The 25,270-nt window shown below is 38.8% G+C and overlaps 1 protein-coding gene across 1 annotated transcript; it reads right to left on the bottom strand.

The window, feature by feature from the left end:
- Positions 1-15,382: 15,382 nt before the first annotated feature.
- On the bottom strand, positions 15,383-16,744 carry MSGN1 (mesogenin 1). Its single transcript, XM_026726570.2, has one exon. It carries the CDS (start codon positions 16,711-16,713, stop codon positions 16,213-16,215), a length of 501 nt encoding a protein of 166 aa, XP_026582355.1. The 5' UTR covers positions 16,714-16,744; the 3' UTR covers positions 15,383-16,212.
- Positions 16,745-25,270: the final 8,526 nt, after the last annotated feature.

Here is a 25,270-nt window from a genome sequence, read left to right as displayed (position 1 = left end):
GTTATAAAACAAGTAGAAAAATAATTAAAATATTTATTTAACTACAGATATCAAAATATTAAAATATTAAACTACACAGATTAAGATTTTAAACTTATATTGAAATCAGAATTTAAGAGATGGGTGGTATGGAAACAAGGTCTTCTTACCCCACCAGCCACCTCCAGCGGCGAGCACCCCCTTCAGGGCCCCAGGTTAACCAGCAAGGCCAAATGTTAATGTTGTCCCTGAAGGGTGGGAGCAATTACCTGGTAATAAGTGTATTCCACAGGGATGGGAATCACATCACAAAAGCCCCCCTTCTTTGAACCCACTTGCTGGAATTGCTTTGTAGATGGGTTGCATAGCAGGCCTCTTCCAATGGCGCGAGTGGGGTGGGTTAGTCCCACTGGGCTTTTCAGATACCCCAATCCCATGGCATGCAGGGAAAATTTCCACACCTTGAAACTATACTTCCTAGAAACTTGAAGGTTGTGTGGTAGAAAGAAAGATGGGGGATGGGTGGTGGTGGTGGAATGTGACCATTCTCTTTCCAACCTTTCTCTGAGACCATTCTCTACTTTGGAATTGAGGCTGAAATTTGAAATCTGCTCTGACCCAGGCTTCATCAAACGTACTGAAACACAAACTTGTTTGAAAAGCAAAACCTATTTTAATGCAACACTGGGAATTACTTTTATTTCTAGACAGAACTAATAAACAGTTCCCCAAGATAAGCCCATGCTTATCAGTGCTGGGGAGTGCTGCCAGAAACAGAAGTCTCCAAAGTAATTATAACAGAACCCACCCGAAATATCAGGAAAAACTGACCTGAGTACACAGAGCTTCAAGGAGGACTCAGAATCTAATTGAACTGCTTTGCTTCCTGCAAAGCATTTGTCATTGAGGTCTGACTTTTATCCCTTGTGGGAGGGGCAATCATCTCCCAGCCTTACTCCCGAGTCACCCCTTTTGCTTCAGCCCCTTTTGCTTTAGCAGCTCTGCATACATGCGCACTGGGAACAGGCTTCCCAGGGTTCTCTGCTTTGCTGTTGCCAGACTCCAAGGGCTCCAAATGCAGCACCCCACTCGCAGATGGTCCTGGCCCCATCCCTACATCGGATGCAGGACCTTTGTCCAAGTCCTCTCCAGACTCCCTGACTGGTTCCCTTTCTTCTTCACTGTCTGACTCCACTGCTGTCTGCACCAGCGGCCGGCGAACCACAACATAATCTCTTCATAGTAATCAGTGAGGGATGGACAAAGGAGTGACTCAGATGCCTGCTGGCAAGACAGGGTTGGCTGGAGGGCGCTTCTGGTTATGGGTGAACCCTCTTTCTCCCTGAAGGGAATAGGCCCTCTTGGGGACATACTGGAATGCAGAGTGGGGTACAGTTTTCCTCATGCTCAGTAGCTGCCTTTTGTTCCTTCTCCCTCCAGCAAAGTGGCAGGCAGTTCATTGTCTAGCGGAGGAGGAGGAAGAGGAGGCTTCATTGGGACAGTTCTGAGGATCATGAGGGTGTGGAAAATGGCACCAGCCTATATTATATGTGAAAAGAATGACCCCATTGGTCACAGGTTGTCTACGTGGATTTAAATTGCTATCACACTCATTCTAGGGTAAGAGGAATTGTGATTCAATGCATCTGAACACAATGGGGATTTTAATCCGTATATATACCTCCAATAAAATCAAACATATTATTTCATATTAAATTAGAAAAACACAATAATATAATAATATGGCATTATAGAGAAATGTGTAAGACCACAAAACAATGTTCATACCATTCTAGGAGCAGGAGATTTGCAACAAAAATAGGGCCAAACCACAAAAGCTTTAATGCTCTATAATAATTAAAATGAAATGTGCAGGGATTCAGCCCCATTATGATGCCCTCATTCTGTCTAAAGAGGTTGCAACTGTGTGTAATTAACTGTATGTACTTACATACAATTGAGATACATGCCTACACTGGGAATATAAATCATTTATTTACCAAAAATGTATAGAATAATAGATTCCATATTTTTAAAATATAATTCAACATAGCTTAACCATCTTTTACTATTACTAGATAAAAATCATGTCCCACTAGGTCATTGTTTCAGAGGTATTTCCACACCAAATTCCTCAAGGCTATGAGCAATGACTTTAATGTTCTGCCTAAAATTTGAGATACACTCAGAGATGTATCTGCTCTGAGAACATCAGCCCAGGAAATGTTTCATGACATTTTGTATTATGTCTTAAATTGTTTTATGGTAATGTTTATATCGTAAAATGTTTTGAAAAAAAAAATGCCAAATTTCAATTCCATGGGAATCATGGATCCTGGATTTTGAATATTTCTATAATTTAGCTTATTTGAGTATCTTAGTTCAAAATATTTCCCTATGGTACACCGTTTCACCCAGTTAAAGTTTACAGGAATCAGACTTTTAGTATATGTAGCAGATATTTGTTTCCTGAAATTATACTAACATATGCTGTAACTTGAAACTTGAAAGGGAGCAATGGCTCGACAAGACCAAATGTATGAGTTGAAGTTTGGTCTAGTGGTCAAGGCACCAGGCTAGAAAGCAAGAGACTGGGAGTTCTAGTCCTGATTTAGCCATGAAAGTCAGTTGGGTGATCCTGGGCCAGTCATTCACTCTCAGCCCAACTCACCTCACAGGATTTATTGTTGTAGGGACAATAGGAAGAAGATCTGTTGTATATACATTCGTCACTTTGACCTACTTGAAGAAATAATAAAAGCAGGATTCAAACAAACAAACATGCAAATAAATAACATTAAAAGTAGAATGTTCAAAGATGGTTTTAATTTAAGTTGGTCTGAAAATACTGTTCCTTTTACAAAATGCTATTTTTGTACATAACTGCTTTTCAGTATCCAGCTAGGATGTTGCACTTCTTTTATTTTAAATTCCTAAGGGATATGTTACAAGTTGTATTCCAAATGTAGTATTAAGATATTAAAGTTGGAAAAAATACATAAACCTGTATCATAGCACATTGATTAAAGTTACTGATCTTTTCCACAGGTCTGATTTTTTTCCTTGTTGAGAACAGCTACAAATGATCAATATGGTTTGGGACAATCTCACAAAAATTGCAACATCTCAGCATCTCCAGGAAGGTGTTCCTAATGATGGGTTATGAGCATGTACATACAGCATTTAAACATATCCGAGATCTGGAAGTGCAACAGGACCAGCATGCTCTATCTAAGAATGTCTTTCTCATAAGTCTTTTTACAAACCAGCAAGACATTTACACACTGTTTCCAAATTCCAAAGGGCACTAACTTTAGCTTTGTATTTAGCGGGCCAATACACAAGCTGAATCTGTGCCCTGTGGAGAAGGGGATGTTTAAACTATAACTCATGTCCTTTTAAACTAAACCTTTTATAACAGGAGTCAAACTCACGTCATCACAGCGGCATCACATGACATATTGGGACTTTTCCCCCCTTCGCTAAACTGGGCATGGCCACCACGTGATGCATCTGGCCTGTGGGCCATGATGTTGACAGCCCTGCTTTATAAAAACCCTAGGGCCATCTATAAGGATTTAAGGGCTATATTTCTTTACCTGGTAAAAGACATGGGAAATTCTAATCTTTTTTATGTATAGCTGTTGTTATGAGATCAGTGTGATTCAGTCTCTAAATGTAGCTAATTTTTGTTATACTGCCTGTAAAATTAGGCAGTTTTATTATTCACTGATGAACCCACCACCAAGGGTGGGATTCAACCAGTATTACTATCGGTTCGGTCAGAGTGCATTTTGCGCATGTGCTTTGCGTGCTCATGCATCTGACACGCGCTGCGTGCACATGTAAAACTATTGCAAAAAACATCAGCTGTGCCGCCCAAACAGCTGACAAGTGTTGTGCGTGGGTACGCAGCGTTTGAAAATCCTCTTTCCTGCTTTTTCAACCCAAAAGACAGCCAAGAGCCCAGGCAGGTGGGCGGGCCAAACAGACGACCAAAAGGAGGTCGCACTGAACCGGTTCAGTGTCTGCTGCTCTTTAGAGCCATCCCATTCCTGCCCACCACCTATTGTAACACTTTATCTTACTTTGTTTTTATTCTTTTATTTATATTTTTAATGTTTGTTTGCAGTTCTGGTTGGTGGCCATAATTGAAATATTCCTTCATTCATTAATAAATAGAAACTGATATAGATGTTACAATAATAACTGTAGATATAAATATCTAACCTTAACTTACAATAGAGAGGGTTTTGGGAAGGAAGTAGTATATAAATATCAGCTATAATTCTATGAAAACCAGTTTGGTATAATATCAAAGGCACCAGGGTAGAAACCAGAAGGCTGTGAGTTCCAGTTCTACCTTAGCTGTGAAGCAAGCTGGGTGACCTCAGGCCAATCACTTTCTCTCAGCCCTTGAAAGAAGACAAACCCTTTTGAAAAAATTTCCAAGAAAACAACAAGGACGTGTCCAATTACCAAGAATTGAGAATGATTTGAAAAATGATTTAATATGCATCTGTGTTTGCGCGCACACACATACATACTGCAGTATCAGGAGCTCTGTTGGTTGCAAAACTTCTCTGTACTAAAGTTGGCTGAGGAACCATCTGTAACAGTATAATGACCAATTGTATGACAATGAAAATAATGAGGCCAGCTGGGATTTTGACAAGTGTCTGCTTAATTGCAAGGAGCAAGCGGAAGAACTCTTATCACCCAAAATATTCTCTCTCATTTTCTCTGAATTGGTTTACAATCTCCTCTAATGAGACTCCATGAAATATCACATGGAGTCTTCCGAGCCTATGATGATTAGACAAAAGGAATGAGAAGGCTGTGAAATCATTAAGATTGTTGTGTAGACACACCAGAAGAAGCTGGAGAACGGGGTGGGGTAGTCTTAATGTTATTTGTGGATTTTCTCCATAATTGCCACTTGGTAATTCACCAATCAAGCCCCGCTTACGTTCAGCCATTGAAGTTTGGTTCAAGATCCTGCTTCCCCACCCCCCTACCCCCCACCCCCACCCCAAATTGTAGGTTTGTTCAGTGACACACACTGTGAGGTCTGGTTGGTGCTGGTGCTTCATGGCTCTGTTTTCAGAATATCCCCTGTGTATAGATTGTTTTATACAGATTTCAGTCTTCACTGAGTGGCAAGAAAGATAACTTTATAGCACTTAGGGCAATGTTTCAGCAACAAAATACTGCAGATTAAAAAAGGAAGATATGTTAATTTATAGTAGTGCCTTTTGTAATACTACAGAATGAAAATATATTGATGTTCTTGCAATTAGCTTCCTTCTCCAGCTCGATACCCAATAAATATTCTGGCTGGAAGATGTTGCAAATTGTAGTCCAGCATATCTGAAAGATATCAGTGAAGTGGTGGATGAAGTTTGCATTTGTTTGAAAAATGGGCCCATTAATCAGTCCCACCCCGCAAAACCAGGACTAATAATCTTGGGTGTGTGACAGGTTTTTCACCCTCCACAAGCCTCTGCGTATACCCTGCACTTACCTGCATCCAAAACAGGCCGTTTGGGGACTCCTGGGAGGGGAAGGGAGGGGTGGATGGGGCCAGCCAGGAGTGGGATTTGGGGGCTCTCTGAACTGTGCAGAATCTTAGCTAGAAGATCTCCTGAACCCTATGGACCCCCAGGAGCCCATCCCTGGACAGTTCAAAAGTAAACAATGTAGAAGCTGAAATAATTTTAATATTGCATTTCTGGTCACATAGCTTATAAGCAGCGATTAAAGATTTCAGCCCATCTCCTGGCTTGAAACTAAACAAGACCAAACCTTATTTTCAAAAGATGAAGATAAAAAATCTGCAGTCTGAAAGAAATGTTTATTGGGAACATTGCAGTTCTTCTAGCTGGCAAGAGAACGGTACTCATAACTATTTATATGAGTAAATTAACATTGCACAATCAATAGTATACGGTACTATTGATATTTATGTTACAGTATTAATAGTATTACCAGTAATTGGTTATAATATTAAAAAATTACTTGACAAAAGATGGTCACAAAAAGTGATATGATAGTGGTTCTACAGTTGAACATGCCCAGTTGAATGACCTATAAAGTGGAGACAAGGGCTACCGAAAGATTTTGGTCCCAACTAGAATGTTGTAGAGTACGTAATGATTGAACAAAATATGAGAAAATGCTGAAGTCAGTGCTCTGGATATCAACATTCTCTGGATGAAGATGGTGATAAAGTATTATAATACTTATATTACCTGAGTTTTTAAGTTTCTTGAATATCATTAGTAAATGCCACAATGTCTATAGTATTATTCATATTATTCAGATTCCTAACATTATACCTGGATGCACCTTCATGTCCAAGTTTTATTCCAGAATGGCAACAAAATGCAACAATGCTGCAGGCTACACATTAAGTCAAGGACCAACAATATGCCACTTCAGGCATCGCTATGGTCCCATCTAAACATTCCCTTAGCAAAAATAAATACATAAATAACAAGCTGGTACATGGCGAAGCAAAATACATTATAAATATAAGATCCTTTAGCATATTATTTTCAAAACTGTTTTTGAGCCCAATGGATAGCAGGTATTTTCAGAGGGCTAATGCACCTACTAATGCTTTGTGTCAGTAGCCATGGCCACATGGCAGTAATTTTATTAACAGATCATTCTTACAGGGCAGCCATTTTACAAGTGTGCCCACTAAATGCACTCAACATTTTGAATGTGCTCCTATCCCTAAAAGATTGCTTATTTTTGCTCTAAGAAGCAAGGTAATATATAAACCACCTGTGGGAGACTCAAATGGGCATTGTGTGGTATAATGCTCCAATTTATTTATTTGTAACCAGCCTCTATTCGTTTTTTAAAAATAACACAAGCAGCAAACATATCCAACACACTTCCCTCCTCCTATTTTCCTCACAACAATAACATTATGAGGTAAGTTGGGCTGAAGGAGAAAGTGATTTGGTCCAAAGCCACCAACCTGGCTTTCGTGGCAAAGACGGTACTTGAACTCAGTGTCCTGCTTTCTAACGTGGTGCCGTAAACACTAGACCAAACTGGCTCCGGTTGGACTGACACTCAGAAAACAAAAACTGAAAACCTTTATTTGGTGACTTTGGGCCAGTCGTTATCTCCCTCAGCCCAATCCATCTTCACAAGTTGTTGTGAAGAACATTTGTAGAACAGAATGCTACATCGTGTATAATGCCTTTAGCTTCTAAAGGAAAAGAGGTCTAATAATAAATCAATAATAAATGATGAGATTGCAAGACATATGTGAAACTAAATAGCATGCCAAGTTTGAAAGATTCTAATATTATGTGGACAATACGCCTGAAATTGACCAAGAAATATTTTCAATTTATTATACCCTTGTTCCTGAAGAGTTCAGAAAGTTATTCTTCAAAGTTGAGGATCTTTTCTAAACTCTTACAACAACCCAGCATCTGATTCTTGAATTGTGCAGTGTTTATTATAGCAAAGTACAAAATACATTCAGAGGTTTATACTGTAGCTATAAGGGAAAAATTATTTCCTGCAACCCTAAAATGTAGCATGTTTCTAAAAGAATGCTATCTATGCCACATGAGAAAAATCCAAGAGTTTCCCTTCATGATTGCTTTACTCAATGATAGCAATAGACCATAATTGGTCTCTCCACTAATGGTACAGCACTTAAAGCTCATTGTGTATTCCAGATTGATGCCTAGAGCGCTGCCACAATAGTCCCAGGCTGCCTTGATAACAGTTGTGAGATGACATGAATCCAGCATTGCTACAAAGAACCCTCTTTATAATTCGGCAGGAGTCTTTTTAGAACTTATTATGGCAGGGATATCTTTGGCAGGGGGTGGGGTGGGAGGGAGTGGGGAAAGAGGAGAGATAGCAACCAGTTTGATTTTCCTCTTAAATCCCTTCTACGCTTTAAGGCTATTCAGCACGAGCCTATCTGTTTCCCTTCCATTCCATGCAACAGCACGCCAAGGTTCACTAAACCACTGGCTCATCATTGCAGTGGTGACTGTAATAGAAGTAAAACTAGTAGATGCTGGAGGGGTTAATCTCAGGGTGTCTCTGGGGATGTTTTGTTTTGGGGCAAACACAGGGCCTGCTCTGAGTAGGCAAATGTGAGAAGAGCTCTGCTGGGATTGGATCAAAGGTCACAGGGTCCAGCTTTCAACCTGTGCATTCAACCAAGTGTCTCCGGGAAGATCATAAACAGGGTATCATCTTCTACAGTACTTATTTCTCAATGTCCTTAGCATTCCAGTCCTGAAGATAATGTAGAGCACTCATGAGAACTGTAGTAATCATGGATAGGCTTATCTTCATGGCATGTGGTAGCGCAGCAGTTAGAATGCAGTATTGCAAACTAATTCTGCCGATTGCCAGCAGTTCAATCCTGTCCGGTTTAAGGTTGACTCAGCCTTCCATCCTTCTGAGGTCGTGTAAAATGAGGAGCCAGATTGTTGGGGGAAATAGGCTGACTCTGTGAACCACTTAGAGAGGGATGTAGAGCACTATGAAATGGTATGTATGTTTAAATGCTATTGCTATGTACGGTATCTGGTTCTTGAGAGCTTCCATGATGCAGTGGTTGAGATCTTGGACTAGGACTGAGAGATCTGATTCAAATTAATCCTCTACAACTCAGTTGATGACTTTGACCAATCACTCTTTTTGCCCAATCTCCCTTACAGAAATGTTATTGTCATTGTTGCTATTGGTGTTGTAAGGATATACTGAAGGAGAGTCCCGTGTACCGTAAACTTCTTTGATTTCTAGGAAAAAAGGTGAAGCAAAAAATAAATTCCCTTTAGAACTGGTGACCAAGTTGTTTGACCATTCCAGTTGTCACTCTATCACTGTTTCATTATATCCTGCACATTATTTGTCATACCTTTGTGAGAGGAGCAACCACATAAATAACGTAACAACTATTGGCAATTTCTTCCCTGTGCTTGCTATTTTGTTTTAAAGATTCCTTTAACTGACTACTATATTATTTAAAAGCACAAAGATAAACTCTTACAGTATTCCTTATTGTTCTTCCCTACTATTGGTACAAGAGTGACATATCAAGCCTTGGAACATAGGACCAGGAACTTCTTAAACGTAAGGCTTCAGCTGTAACCACCACAGTGCAAGATATGATACCATTTTGCTGGGAATTAATTATGTAATATTAAATGCAGTTGCAGTTTAAGGTAAGATAGGGTTCCCCTTGCACATATGTGCTAGTCATTTCTGGCTCTACAGTTTCCAGCAGTTGCAGTTTAGTTTTAATTAAAGAATGTAAGACTGCCAATTTTTAAGTGGGCCATTTTTTTATTCATATGCTTTTTCTCTGAATGAGTCTTACTGTTCAGAATGATATTTCAGTGGGAAATGTGATTTATTTCAGTACAACTTTCAGTATGTATTGATTTCTGTACTGATTTTATTTATTGTTGTGATTGTGTTTTATTTTACAATTGGCCTTGGAATATATGTTTTCTACCCTTTGCATAATGCTGCTTATCTTAACAGGAATCCCATGACTCACATATTATATAGGTATATAGGTACGGAGAAATATTTGTAAATAATAATGTTGCTTGAGTCAAAGAGCAAGATGCTTTCTTTGGTGCCATATCTGGTGGCACCAAATCAGATTGGCTACTAAATCTCAAATCAGTACTGGCAATGGAACAATTCCTCTGTAATTATTGAGGACATCAGACTGGTTAGGGTGATTCATCTCTCTTCATCTACTGTACATTCAGCGCATGCTCTGCCAAATTTTTAAAAATGGTTCTGGTAAGGGATTAATTCATTCATGCATACCTATATACATATATGTGTGTGACTGTGCATGTGTTCAGATTGCATATCCATATTCTCACCAAATTCTTAAAGTCAGGAAATCAGGTGCTACCACATATAAGATTCATCTTGTATGTACCGAAGAGGAGAACGGCCCATTTTATGAAGAGGCTTAACTCTATGGAGCTTGAGACTCAACAAAAATAATTTTGCATAATTTGAAAGAAATGTACCCTCCTAATATTAAAGAATGGATTCAAGATAGGTGTTTGTTATCCCTTTTTTGAAATTTCTTTATATTGTCCAAATGAAAAGATGGAGTAATATGTTTCCTCGTGGTTTAGAATTAGTTTATGGTTTAATTTTATATTAAAGATATTAGATTATCGTTCTGTTCCATTTATTATTTTCTGTTTCTTTCCTTATGTTTTATTTTATTTTAATCATTATGACATATGTAGGGTTTTTTCACTATATAGTCACTGGTATATTTTGCCTTAATTGTTCAAATAATTGTTTATTATTTGTATATGATACTTGCCACTAAAAATAGAAATCCTACACTAAATGCAGCGTAAGCTGATGCCCCGAGATTATGAACATAAGTAAGATGTACTACCCAGTAACTTGAGTGTAAAAAAATCTCAGGTGAATTATTAACTGCCATCATATCACACTAATCTGCTATATCTTATGCGGATGCTATTTAGACAGTACTGTCTGCTGGACCCTTGGAAAACAATGTCAAGTCCTGGTGGAAATTAGAAATGCATTCCAGAAGCAAAATGACAGAAGTTGAGCCTGGAATATATTACCTCTTTTTAGCTAAATAAGACACTAAATTAAATTAATTAAAGGAGATAACTATAAGAGATGCAATTAAAACTATTTAATTGTAACAGTAAAATATAACACAAACTGAACTTAAAAAGACAAAGAAGGAAGGAAGGAAGGAAGGAAGGAAGGAAAGAAAAAGAAAGAAAGAAAGAAAGAAAGAAAGAAAGAAAGAAAGAAAGAAAGAAAGAAAGAAAGAAAAAATGAGAGGAAAAGAATAGAAAAAAGAAATAATAAAGTAAAAGATATATAAAGAAATTATTTCCAACTTCTACCAAAAGTATAAACAAGTATAGTGATTTTTCATCCCCTCCATGCTTATAATTATCTCTTCATCCCATATCCTACCTTTTCTTTTTAGACAGATCCCTAAAGCATCATTTTTAAACTGACTTTCTCATTGGGAGGGATATGGGGTTCCCTCCAGAGGGAACCTTGGGTAATTACAGACAAAAGCATAGGAGGCTTCCTTTCCAGGCTTCACTGCCTGCGGTTGAGGGAAATGGGGAGAGGTGCCATTTCTGTTTTTCTTTTGAAAGTGTTTTAAAGGTCCAGTTGTTCATTTTAGTATAGTACACAGGTAGAAATTCAGATCATTTCACTTTGCCCAGCCTGTGGCCTTCTAGATCGATTGGACTATATATCCCATCTTCCCCAGCCAGCCCAACAACTTGCCTGGAAAGCACCAGAGAAGGGAGTGAAAAGATGGGGGTTCAAACTGATGGCAAGCATTCTCTCTGATGACTTTTTTTCTCATTTAAGCTTTTAGAAAGAAAGAAAAAGTCAGAGAGACAACTTGCCCCTTGAGGGGTCCTTCCACATAGACAGCCAGGCTCGCTTTCAGATTAATTCGACCCTTCAAAAAAATGGGCACACATCCCTCCTTCCCACTCTGACTTTTTCATTCCATATAGGATTTTCCCTCAGGACATTCATAAGTATAGGTTATTATGATGTGGCAAGAAATAAACTTGAAGGATGCTTTTCTAAGGCACAACAAAAAAATTAACTACCTTATAACTAAGGAATTGCAGCCACTACACTAGTGGAACTCCTCTCCATAGAATCCAAATCTGCTTTTGGAGGGGGAGTTGTGGCTGAGCAGGGGGGAACACACCTGCTGTTTTGGTAATTGTCATTCCTCCCCACTTACCTAGCAACATAGGGCACGCTCCATCCTCTTTGAAATGTTTATTTTAAATCAAGCCAGTTATCTTGGAGTTGGTTCCCGCCCCCATTCTTTCTTAATTTCTACCCCTTCCCAACTTTGCAAGTTTTGGGTGTTTTCTAATATTTTAATACTCACCCACTGACTTTTAGTAAACTTTTTGTAGCTGTACAACCACTGTAAGGCCACCTCAGTCTCAAAGTTAGTTTAGTTTTAACAAGTGGAACCTTTAACAAATTTGCAGCATGGATTCTTTCTCCTCCTCTCTTTTCATTCTCTTTCTCCTTCTCTTCCTCTTCCTTTTCTCCTCCTCCATTCCTTCTCTTCCTATTTCTCCTCCTGCTCCACCCCTCCCTTCTCCTCCTTCTGGACATTCAATTCTTTTTTCCTTCCATGCCTACCCCCAGTTCCCTTCCACCCAAAATACAATTTCTATAGGCTACCCATCCACCACCCTCTCTCTATCCGCTTTGGGCTGTTTTGAGATCCTTTCATTGACTGAACTCATACTCAACATGCCACAATCTGGTTTGGTCATTATTAGCCTGCCCTGATGATGATGATGATGATGATAATGAAGATGATGATGATGATTAGTAATTTGGTGTTTTAAAGTATTGTCGTTTAAGTGTGTATGCATTGTTTTAATTCTTGACATTTGCATTGTTTTATTATTGTATTCTTCCCTACATAACTTTTTTTTTATAAAATGCAAGCTAGAATAAGTTATAAACAAATCAATATCTCTTCCCTCCCCCCCCCCCCTTCCTGCAACCTTTACTGAAATGTTGGCCAAATGATCTAACATTATTCCAAATACTTAGAATCGTGGACTGGAAGGGACCTTAGAGGTCTTCTAGTCCAACTCCCTGTCCAAAGTAGGACTCCTTAGACCATCCTGGACAAATGGCTGTCCAATCTTTTCTTGTAAACCACCAATGATGGAGCACCCACAACTCCGTGAGACAAGCGATTCCATTGACTAATCATTCTTGCTGTCAGGAAATTCCTCCATATTTCCAGGTTGAATCTCTCTCTGATGAATTTCTGCCCATCAGGATGGTGAATAAAGCAACTCCCTCTTCCTTGTGACAGTCTTGTCAAGTATTAGAAGATTGCTGTCATGTCTCCCTTGAGCCTTTTCTTCATTAGTCTAAACATACCTAGTTCCCTTAACCATTCATTCTATGATTTAGATTCAAAACTCTCTTTCATCATCTTTCTTGCTCTTCTCTGCACTCTTTCTAGGTCCTCAGTGTGTGTGTGTGTGTGTGTACACATCTCCTACAGCTTCCCCTGCTTAGCTCTTCACTCCTCTTCATGACTGGCAACACCCCCTCAAATGCAGATTTGAATTCTGTCAAGAGAAGTTTCATTGGCAGATGTAATTCCTTAGCTATAGTCAAAAATTCTGTGTGTGTGTGTGTGTGTGTGTGTGTGTGTATGTGTTTTAGAAAACCATCCTTCAAGTTTATTTCTTGCTCCATCATAATAACCGCAACTCACTAATATCTTGAGGAAAAATCCCATACAGAATGGAAAAGTCGGTGGGAAGGAGTGACGGTATCCCCCTTTCTTTAAAGCCATTCTTTTTAAGTCAAGATGTTTGTAATTAACATATGAAAGGAGAAAATACAAAAAATATGTCCATTATATTTATATAAGAAAAGGTAAAAAGAAAACGAAATAACTAACCCAAACTGTTGATCATGCAATTGGATGTGCTAGTAAGTGCAAATCAGACACCCTGGAAAACCTATCCCTCTGTACCATTATTTCTAATCATTCTTTTTTTCATCTGACATCATGGACTATATAATGTGGGACTACTGTTCCAGGGGAAGGAAAAGGTGGACTTGCTTTCTTTTATTTTTCAGTTTCCATCTGCATTGCAGCAGCACACCAGTTCTTCTTTCTCATCTGTTTTGGTTGCTATGGGGGTGGAAGGAGGGAAGGGGGGGGGGGTCATGTGCAATCTATTTTCAATCAAAATTGATAATGTACATTTTCTCTTTTCTTTTTACCTTGTGATGTACAATATGTAGCCTCTGACATTGATTTCCTCAATGTTATGTTGAATTAAGTCCGTCACTCAGCTTCAGAAGAAGTGAAATGCACTCTCCCTCCGTGTGATGGAACAACACACAGCTTTTCTAAAAAGAAAATAGCCTTTGCTAAGGGCATGATTTTGGAAATGAAACCAGCTATTATGCTAAGGAGAATTTCTGCATTGTAATGACAGGTTTTAGGTCATTGCAGAGCTTTGCTATCACTTGAAATCATTTATCAAGACTAAGAGATTATATGATGTTTTATTTAAGACAAAACCTTTTCTGTTCTTTTATTCTCTCCGGCTGATTATGCTTGTCCACAAAGCCCTGAGATACTTTTGAAATATACATGAATAAAACATGATTTGTGAGTATGCAAATCTACTTTCCTCCCCTTCATTTGTAATACCATAGAAAACTTGCCAGCATGTTCTCTGGAAAAATAACAATCAACATTCAGAGGGGAACCAAAAGACTGGAGTTAGATACACTATACATTAAATGCAGCATCACAAATCTCAGCCTCTCCTGATATCTCAGCCCAGCCTACCCTGGATGGCTCTGAGGAAAATAGCTTATTTGTTATCATGCTGAAAGTTTGTTATCTTTTTCAAAGTGAGATGTGTGTGATGAACTCCCTAAGCAATGTGTTGCTGCCAGATCAGCTGGATAGATACCGTCTATCAAGGGAGCCCTGCTCACTCAGCAATGGGCAGATTGAACTCAAGCATGAAAGCTGCTGTTTGGCATTTAACACATGCATGTGCAGTCTAAAATATCCTCAAGCATAAAGAAAATATGCAGAATGTATGCCTTACAACTAATAAAGCAGCAATCAAATTACCAGGGTAGGGTTGCTTCAGATTTGATAATGCCCCTGTTCAAAGGCATTTTCATCTAAGAACGGTGTGCAATCAATGTGTCAGTGCCCATAAGATTCAACAATGCATGATATATATATATATATATATATATATATATATATATATATATATATATATATATATATATATATATATATATATATCCTTGCATAAGGAGCCACAATTTGTCTGCACATGAGTTGAAAACATACATATTGATTTGGATTTTAGAGTTTCCCCTACAGAAGCATTTTAAATGAATTTATACGATCGATTTCTATCATGCTAAAACCAACTGGGATGTTGTAACCAGCTATTGGCAAACACTTAGGTTTATAGAGAAATGTGTATAACACTTGGTAGGGGAAAAATAAATAGTTGAGGATAATTTCCACTGAAGTCAATGAAATTTTTTCCAGTCATGATTAAGTTCATTGCTTTCATTGGAATTAATCCTAGCTGGACTATATCCAGTTTAGGACGCTGATAGCATATCCCTTGTATGGATTATTGATATTTACAAACAAAAATAAAAAACACCAGCCCACCCACAACTTACTTTCCCCTGGCTTTCATGATTGAGAGATTCAGCAACCCTATTATCAATTTAAAAATAGTTCTGTATTTACAAAATCAGTAAATGCATATACATTAAAACTAACCTCCATGTTATGAAGACAACTGTTTGGGCCAGACTGATGATGTCCCATACTAAAAAAGACAGCGATTATTATTTGATAAAAAATGCAATTGACATCCATGTAAACTCAATTACACTAGGCTTGTAACACAAGTAACTCCAATCAGAACCAACTTTTTATACATTTTAGGCTTTTTCCCATTGAAACTTGAAATATATAAGCATAAAAATATTCTTGCTAAAGTGCCTCCCAAACAACAGACATAACTAAAAAAAAATACATAGGGCTTTTAACAAATCCATTGATTGCCACTTCAAGACATACCCAATTAGATTAAATTTGGCACACTAACATTAATTGCATTTTTTTTTAAAAAAAAGTCCCATCAGCACGTTTGATTCAATGTCTGTCCAACATGAGCCTTCTGGGCAGCGTCCCAAAATACCACCAACTCTTGTCATGAGCTACCCCTTAGAATAACGGATGACCCAAATTGTCTTTTGAACAAGTCCATAATTGTCAAACTCTGGTCAACTGGTAATAGCTGACCCATCTTGGAAGCTAAGTAAGATCAGCACTTGGATGGGAGACCACGAGGAAAATCCCAGGATGGCAGATGAAAAAGACACATCCCAAGAAGAAAGCAACTGGCAAACCGCTTCCGCACTGTCCCCAACAAAGCCGCATGGCTGTGTCCTCCCACTGTGGACGGGGGTTTGACCCACATTTGTTCGTAAAAATGTCACTTTTAGAAAAGACGACCGGATGACTGTCAAGTGGGGAGCTGGCGGGGTCGGACAGACGGCTGCCTTCCAGAGAGAGGGCATAGCTGCTCCCCAAAGCCTTCAAGGCATTCGTCCTTACTTGACGGTGTTCAGCAAATCCGTGAGTTCGCCGATGTACTTGATGGTGTATTTCAGCGTCTGTATCTTGGTGAGCGGCTGGCCCCGCTGCGTGTACATGGGCGGGAGGTAATTGCGCAGCGTGTGCAAGGCTTCCGCCAGCGTCCTCATCCGCAGCTTCTCCCTTTCGCTGGCCTTTCGCCTGCGCTGCACCGACATCCGCCCTTTGGGCCCTTTGTGACCTTGGCCCTGCCCGGGCCGCGAGAGATAGACGGAGGGAAACTCCCCGAGCGGGTACCCTCTCAGGCTGCTCCCCGCCTCGTTCCCGCCGCCGGGGCCACAGGGCACGTCCACCAGCAGGGGATAAGGCGAAGAGGCGTACGAGTCAAAGGACGGGGACGGGGACAAGCTTTGCGCGGGCGAGCTGTGGCCCAGCTCCAGAGACCCGCTGCTGCCGCCGACCTTCCAGTCCCAGGAGGAGGAGGAGGAGGAGAAGAAAGGAGGGGTCTCGGCATCCATGCTCTCCGTTGGCGCTTCCTGAGACAGAGGCTTAGGCGGGCGAGGGGCCGCGGCGGCATGCGGGCCACGTCGGGGGTCCCGGCCTCGGGAGTCTCTTTTATGGGAGCGGTGGGGGGGAGGGAGGGCTTGGTGACCAAAGGGGCCATCGGGTGCCAAGGGAGTGGCGGGCATTCAAATGAAGCTCGGGGAGGCCCAAACTCCCGGCGTCTTCTCCCGCTTCGCTAGGATAATTAGCGTCCTTCGGCTAAAGGGCCATTTCGGCTGAGTCGCAGGCGAGGGCGAGAAAGAGGAGGGGGCGGCCCGGGCTGGGAGCAGGAGCAGCGCCTGGCGAGGCTATCGGGCTAGGCTGCTTGATATGTTACCGATCCCGAGGGGATTTGGCGGGGAAACCCATCACATAAACGTCCCGTGAGGAATTAAAGTCAGTGGGGGAGTTTATCTTTCCTTTTCTAGCCGGGCACCTGGTCCCTCTGGACGCACTTTCACCTTCCAAGCACACCAGAAAGCTGGTCGTCTTGAGTTTTGCATCTTTTTTGAATGCCGGCTTTCCTTTTAAAAAAAAAAAATCGAAGGTTGAATGAAGGAGGGGAAAATGGGGCTTCTGAGTATTATTTATCATGCTTGTTCTTTAAGGAGCACTTTTTAGTTGATATCAAAGGTATTTCATTAAAATGTGTATCATACTGATGGCTCATCTTGGTTTTTTTTTTTTCAGGAGGTCAAGTTTGCATGCATAGGATTCCCTCTGTTTATTTTTCCTCAGAAAAACATCTTGCAGTGTAAGTTGGCCCAAATTTCCAAGTGATTTTCTGTGGTGGATTGGGTCTCTTTGCTCCTGATCAACGCCTTCACCACTACAGGACACTTAAACACATAATGTTTTACAGGAAAGTTTTATGTTTTGCCTCCAGTCTCTACAACCCCTTAATAAGAATACCATTTGGAAATTGTTGTGCTGTATATTATTGGCCATATCCAACATCACATAAACATGGTTGTGCTCATTTCATGGAAGTTTCCTTGTTCTTTTCCATTTTGCACTCTGCCAGATGCGCCCCAGATCTGCTCTGGATCATTCCCAACCCTTGAAAGCGCTTGGGGGGAAGGCAGGGGGAAGAAGAATCTGTTCTTCTGACAGCTGCCATTTCTTCAAAAGACATACTTTTGGATACAACTAACAGAACAGAATAACAGAGTTGGAAGAGACTTCGGAGGTCTTCTAGTCAAACATCCTGCTCAGGCAGGAAATCCTATTCTATTTCAGACAAATTGTTGTCCAATCTCTTCTTAAAAACTTCCAGTATTGGAGCATTCACAACTTCTGGAAGCAAGTTGTTCTGTCAGGGAATTTCTTCTCAGTTCTAGGTTGCTTCTCCCCTTGATTAGTTTCTGTCCATTGCTTCTTGGTGCATGGAGAATAGCTTGGCCCCCTCTTCTTTGTGGCAACCCCAGAGATATCAGACACTGCTATCATGTCACCCCTAGTCCTTCTTTTCATCAAACTAGTTACTAGACATACCCAGTTCCAACAACCGTTCTTTATATGTTTTAGCCTCCAGTCCCCTAATCATCTTTGTTGCTCTTCTCTGTATTCTTGAGTCTCAACATCTTTTTTTACATTGTGATGACCAAAACTGAGCTGAGCTAAAATGGCTGAGCTAAAGTTGAGACCAGTTTTGATTTCAATCATCCCTTTGTTCTAAACTCACTCAGGGTCTTAGGGAACCTATAGAATTCTGTTATAACCCTTCCCATGCTGATAACTATTTTACACTGAATGTGCTGTTAAGGTATTGCCATATATGTTTCCTTGAATATGCACATTTTGCTATACATTGCTGCAATGGGGCCCAGTTTGCTTCTGGGTCCAATTCAAGGTGTTGGTTATGACTTTTAAAGTCCTACATACCATAGGACCAGGTTACCCACACAACCATTTTTCTCCCCATTATATCAGCCTGTCCCAACCACTCTTCCAGAGAAGTTGCAGACGTCCTCTGTTAAAGAATTTCAATTGGTGGGCCATAAAGAGAGCTTTCTCTGCCATTGCAATTGTCCTATGGAATATCGCTTCCATCCCAGAAGTGAGGCAGGCAACCAATCTCCTGGCCTAGAAACATATGAAAAATGACTGCTGCCTTGCTTGGGGCTCACAGGATAACCCAGCTATGGGGTTTGTTAGCACCCCCGAAAGCCTCCCTACCTTTTAATTACTTTTTAATATTGATTTTTATTCAACTTTGCCTCTTACATTTTACACACTTTTTAAAAATATTTTACTTGCATACTAGCCAGAGCCCCTCTATGTGGGAGATGGAAAATTTCAAAATTTTGATAAATAAAATTGAATGAGTTTGCAAGATACACTATGCACCCCATACTTTTGAAATAAATTATTCCAAAAGCCTTATAATCGTAGTTAGGGACATTGTTTCTGACGTCTCTTGTTGCTCTGATATTTTCCATGGCATCTCTGATTAGAGTTTTCCCATTTAATTTGTATAGGAAGGAAGTGTTTCTGGAGTGTAAGGTGTGGTCCAACATTGCACAACACTCCCTCCCCCTCCCTCCTACATTGCTTTTACCTTCACACTGTGTGTATCATTCTGTTGATAGTATTCCCTTTACTTTTGATGCACATCAATGTTGAAATAACCACAATCAAATAGAAATATTTGACATGGAACTATCACAGCCCTTTAGTTCAATATTTTATTTCCATAAAAGGTCTTGAAGGTCATAAAACAATGTAATTGGAATACAATGGAACACAACATTCAATGTCAGAAGAAAATAAAACAGGCATAGCTATGAAAATTAAGCATTTAGTTCTACTAAAATCTGATGGGAACAAAAACATTTTAACTACTGTTTATGAAAGACTTATAATCAGCATAATCAGTAGAAGTCAAAGGTGATTTCTGATGGGAATTGGTTTGGGATCAAGAATCGTCAGCTTTAGGCTGACAATTTTTTATTCAAACTAAATACCAGTTTAAACAGCATTAAAAAGTATGTGTTCAACTTAATATGTAGTTTGTCCTTAAGAACAATTTCTTAGTTATTGTAGGTATTATAGGATGATGTATTAGTTTAATTCCATAGACTTTTATATACTTGTTTTCATACATTTCTTTTTACAGTGACGAAGGATTTTCAATCCACGTTGCATTGAGGAAAACTGGGTATTTAATTTCTGGGACACATTCATGGCTCTTGTATTTTTTTCTCATTCTTTCCTTTGCTTTTATTGTGATCATGAAAAATGACATAGCACTGTATTGAAAGAGGAATAAGGGTATTTCTGTATTGTAACTGAAGAATGGCTTAAAATGAACTTCAATATCCTTGTTTCCCCAAGGAACAATATGAAGTGCAATTTTGTGAAAAGACTAATAATTTCCCATTATAGTTGTCTAGTTATTCTCCAAACGATATTTTCAAGAATATGGTGAAGGAAATGTTATTTAATTTAGTCTCATATATAAACTGGCTTAAGCAGGAAGTGATGCTCCATAAATCGGTTTCCAAAAGTGGCACTAAAATTTGTGAGCAGAATTTACCCCTCCCAAAGGATGTGTCATCAAATTTTAAGCACCAGGAGTGTGATAGGTGAGATGTAGAATTTTACCAGTCTTGATGTGAAGGTCAAAATCCTCACCTCTGCCTTTTCTGTGCCTCTTATTATCTCAGCATGTTTCTCTCCTAGTGTGTATTCAGTGGTCTTAGTTTTCAAATGTTTTGGTAACCTCTCCTTGGAGCGTGAAAGGAATCCAGAGAAACATACTCAGAGAGTTCTAATAGGCAAGGAAAAATGCAGTGCTCTCCAAGTCTTGGGAAGGGTAAGTAGAATAGCTTCTTAAACTTGAGACCCCAATTAATGGCTGTTAATAGTTGAGCTGTTTTGTGCTACTCAGTAGTGGTGCTAGGACTGTTGGACTATTGGGCACAGACCAAAGGCCACAGCCTAGCCCTAGGATCACCAGTTCAGATGAAATCCTGTCCTGTATCATCATCCTCTCCTCCCCCCCCCGCCACCACCGGGAAGATAGATGACATTTCAAAAATAATGACTATAAAGCCCCTGTGCATCTTAAGCACCTCTTTGTTCAGTACTAGTAAGAATATTAATTTTCCATTCCTTTTTCCTGTTGCTTATCACAGATAGTGGCTTAGTAGAAGTCTCTTTTTAAGCTGTTTGTGAATAGAGCTGGTTATTTACCATAGCCAAAGGGATTCCATGTTATACAGGTTTCTTTACTAAATAGTGTTACAAATGAGTAAGCATTGAGCTGCCTCCCACATCATATCCACAGGTAATCCCTTTTTGGTTTTCATGTTTGCACTGCTTCCCACAAATCTGCTTTCTCTGGTGGATATTAAAGTAACCATACAGAAGTTGCAAGAGAGATGGTTCTTCCTGCTATAAGAACTATATTGTTCTCTTGCTGCATGGACAGTTGAGGGCACAAGCAAATTCTTTTAAACAGCCATTTATGGAACCAATAAATGGTAGACTTTCTTTAAAATCATGTCATTTCAAAGTCTGGTATCTTAAAGAAAATGAATACATAATTTATAACTGATATTACTAAAAACATTTTTGAGGTATATTTAGAGCTCCAAGCTTTTGCTTTTGGAAAGATTACCAGCTAATTCCTCAATTTCTTTCTTTTTTTGTGTGTAAGTTTTATTTTGAGTTTTCACAAAAAGAAAAGAAATACAAGTAAAACATCTTTTTTGAAAGCAGCATAATCCTGGGTTACATCTCTTCGTACAGACACAAATTCAAGTTCATGCTCATTTTTATATCCCATTCCATATCTTATTACTATTCTACATTTTCTACATAGCTTCTCCCCTCTTTTAACTTTCTTAATTTTATTTTATTTATTTCATCTCAATTCAAATCATTGTACTTATATTCTTTGTCCTGGTTCAACTGTCTACTATCTTTTCTCATTAAACAAAAGTTCTCCTGTAATCACTGATTGGAGTATGACACCTTTATAGCTTTCCCCTAAAATTATAACACTTAATATAATACATAACTTTCATTCGGATTCTGCTTGGCACATTCTAAAGCTACACATTGTATTCTTGAAAAAAGTAAAAAAGATACATGTATAATATAATTAAAACAACAATCCGTTCCAATTCAATTCTATCATTAATATTAATATTCATTTAGATCTTAACATTTTGCACATTACTTTTCAAATAAGTATCATACTTCTATGGGAACAATTATAAACTTTCCATAGTTAATTCCCCCGCCTTCACTTATATTTTATAAAACATTGACTAATTAAAATGTTCCTATTCCTTCCTAATTCAATTTTCTAATTTATTTTATTTCATTTATTTTATTCACAAACATTTCCCCAAACCACACCAACTACTTTATCCCTCTTTTTAATCATATGTTGTTTCCATTTTTCTAAAATTATTTCTATTACAAATACAATCTTCACAGAATCCCTTTTTCAGTTAGATTTTCACCCATTATCTCTAAACAGGTCCTGTTTCTTTAAATCTTGCTCCAAACCTTTATAACTTCTCTCCCTTTCCTTCTTCCCTCTCTTCTTCTCTCTCCCCTTTTTACCCCCCTGTCTTTCCACCTCCATTTCCCTCTTCTGTATTCCTCTTTTCTGTTGCTTTCCAACATTATATCCACTTTTCAAATTATTTTTCCCTTTTTTGGCTGTTTTTTTAGGTCTTAAATTCTCCATTCTCTTTCCCCCCTTTCCCCTTTCTTCCCCACATAAAGTTACTTATTCATTAAAGATGGCTTCTTCTTTGTCCCAGTCTTCTTGTTTTGCAGTCTTTTCTTGTTGTTTCTCATAGTTGGAGATCTCCATTTCTAAGAATTGAAAAACGAAGCCAAAAGAGCCCTTCCCTTCTTGTGCCTCTTCTTTGTATTTTTTAAGTTCCATTTTCAATTCATCCAGAAGTGATGTCATTGTAAAAAAATTTAAACAACCACCCAATTGATTTTAGTCATTCAAATATAATAAACAAAAATCCAAAAGTCATCAGACAGTCCAAATACACACAGCTGTTTCTTTTTACACTTTCTCTTCCTGGGGTTACTATTTAGTTGCAAAATCTCAGTTAAAATGTATCTTTTAGAAGTCTTGTTGAAGTTTTACTATAAATTCTTTTGAAGTCCAGGCAGTCTCCTCCCTCCAGATCCTGCCCTTATTCTTTTCCTCTCCCTTCCTGCTTATAAAAGAAAAAGTTTTTAATGTCCATAAATCTTTATTGTCGCTTTGGCATTTAGTTATATTTTCAGCTTAATTGCCTATTGATGCCAACACGGATTTTTCCAATTTCTTATTCCGATCTTTTAATTGTCAATGTAAGGAAGGAGAGAGAAGAAAAAAAAACACCTTTCCCTTTTCACTTTCTTTCGCTGCTTCCGACTCTTCTTTGGGAGCAATGTTATCTTTTCTAAAATTTAAATTCCAGGGTACCTTAATTGTTGTTTTTTCAGCTTAACCTGGTCAGCCAAAACTTTCACTTCTTATCTTCCTCCTGCACTTTCTTTTCCGGTTGAGTTCTTTGAGGCGGCCATTTCTGACTGCCGCTCCTACCGCCTTCGGGAAAGGGAGTTTGGCCAGCTGAGGAGGAGAGATGCGGCTCTCCTCAACCCTGCTGGCAGTCTTCCCCTCTTCACCACCTCTACGGGGTCTCTTAGCCCCGAAGCCAGCCGGCTCGGGGCGCTCCAGCGGCGAGCCCAGGCAGAAACCGTGTACGATCGCGGATTCCTGTCTGTCGCTGAAGCCCTTCAAACCGGAAGTCCGTAATTCCTCAATTTCATATTTGTGATTGCTTAAAAGATTTATGTCTGAGGAATTAAAGGACAATTACTGGTTAGAGCACTTGGGTGGTAGAAAGTGGCTTCCTATATTGGAACTTGTAAACATACTATTTATGGATTTTAATTTATTGATTAGATTTGTTAAAGCCTATTTGGAAGCACATTTTAAATGATCTAATATTGACAAGTGTACAGTTGTGAGGAAAATTGTTGCTGCTTGTATGACTTGCTGCAGAAGTACTAATATTACAGAAATGAATATTAAATTTTCTTTATGCTGTTAAAGAAGATATAAAAACCTACTACTGAAGCAATTTACAGCATTATCACATATTTACAGTGGCAGTGTACAGTAACGTTCATCCACATTAGTGATATATTAGCATAGAGACAAGTGGAGGACACTATAAATTGCTCGTACATTGTAGATTGGTTCATAGATCTGTTTGCTTTTCTGGCCTGGTCAGAAAACGAAAGAGGTGAAATGGATAAGTTGTACATACTGTATTGCTTTAGCAAATTTAAAAGCACAAATTTATATCTCTGACCTCTATCTTTTCCTCCACTTTATACAAATCTGGGTGAGATCTTTTTTGTCATATAGTAATCCCATAACACTGAAGGTTATTTGAGTTATGGAGCTAATATTATAGGTCTGCTCAATGACACTTTGAAAAATGATAAAGGCATTTTCTGCCTGAATGGCAGCTTTATTTTTCACTCCATTAATTTATTCAGCAATCTGAAGGCAGACATTCAGTCTTCATTCACTGTTGATAATGAGTTCCTTCGTCCTAATTTCAAATGCATAAGTAGGTTGTTAAACAAATATCAATAGTAAAATGCTACTAATGAGCAGCTTTTTCTTTAAAATGCTACAGGGAAGCAGATGCTATTCTTAGTAACTGAAAAAAAGTGGATACTTTAGAAATGAAAACAAATGAAGATTTGTTTTATGCATTTCATACATCTCTACTGAATAATTTAAATCTTAAAGAGGGATATACTATTGTGTCAAATTCACTTTTTGGGAGGGGGGATTCCATTGAAGACATGCATCAGAAAAGATTGCACTAATTTTTTTTTTCCTGCAATAAAACTATCCTTTCCATTAATGATTCATCCATTTAATCAAATATGACGTTCAGCATAAGTCTTGACCTGTCCTGGCTACCCATACTTAATCATTTTTATTTTATTTATTTAGAGATATTCTGAATGGATCCAGAGCAGCCAAAATGGAAATGATCTCTTAAATACAAATAACCAGATCAGTAAAGATTAAAATCCAAAACAGTATGTATGGTTAAACAAATAATCACAGCTTATTTATTTCTACTCTTCCTTTAGAATTAAACTATTTCAACCTGAGAGCTAACCATACTAGACAGAAACAATATGAATTTTCCTGAGAATGCAATCAATAGTCTTGCTACTAGTGTCAGGATTTGTCATTCATAATCATCTTGACAGCTCAAGGTTGTGGAAGATTGGAGAGCTGAAGTCTGGTACTTTTGGAAGGTACCAGATTGGGGAAGGTTGAGTTTGAACCATCTGTGAAGCAAGGTCACAACCTTTATTGAGCTGGAAAATGCCTGCATATTAAAACTGACAGTCATCAGGGCTGGAAAACACAGTGGCATAACATTACCATCATTCTCCAAGTTGTATGGATACTTCCATGGGACTGTTTGATATGAATATTGAGGGGCGGGGGGGAAAGCCAGCTATTTT

This window comes from Pseudonaja textilis, chromosome 1 (genome assembly GCF_049901715.1).
Source record: "Pseudonaja textilis isolate UNSWEBS1 chromosome 1, rPseTex1.2, whole genome shotgun sequence".
Lineage (NCBI taxonomy): Eukaryota > Metazoa > Chordata > Lepidosauria > Squamata > Elapidae > Pseudonaja > Pseudonaja textilis.
This window is presented reverse-complemented; position numbering and strand designations above follow the sequence as displayed.

Excerpts from the sequence above, each read along its gene's own strand:
- MSGN1 (XM_026726570.2), bottom strand. The coding sequence starts at position 16,713 with ATGGATGCCGAGACCCCTCCTTTCTTCTCCTCCTCCTCCTCCTCCTGG.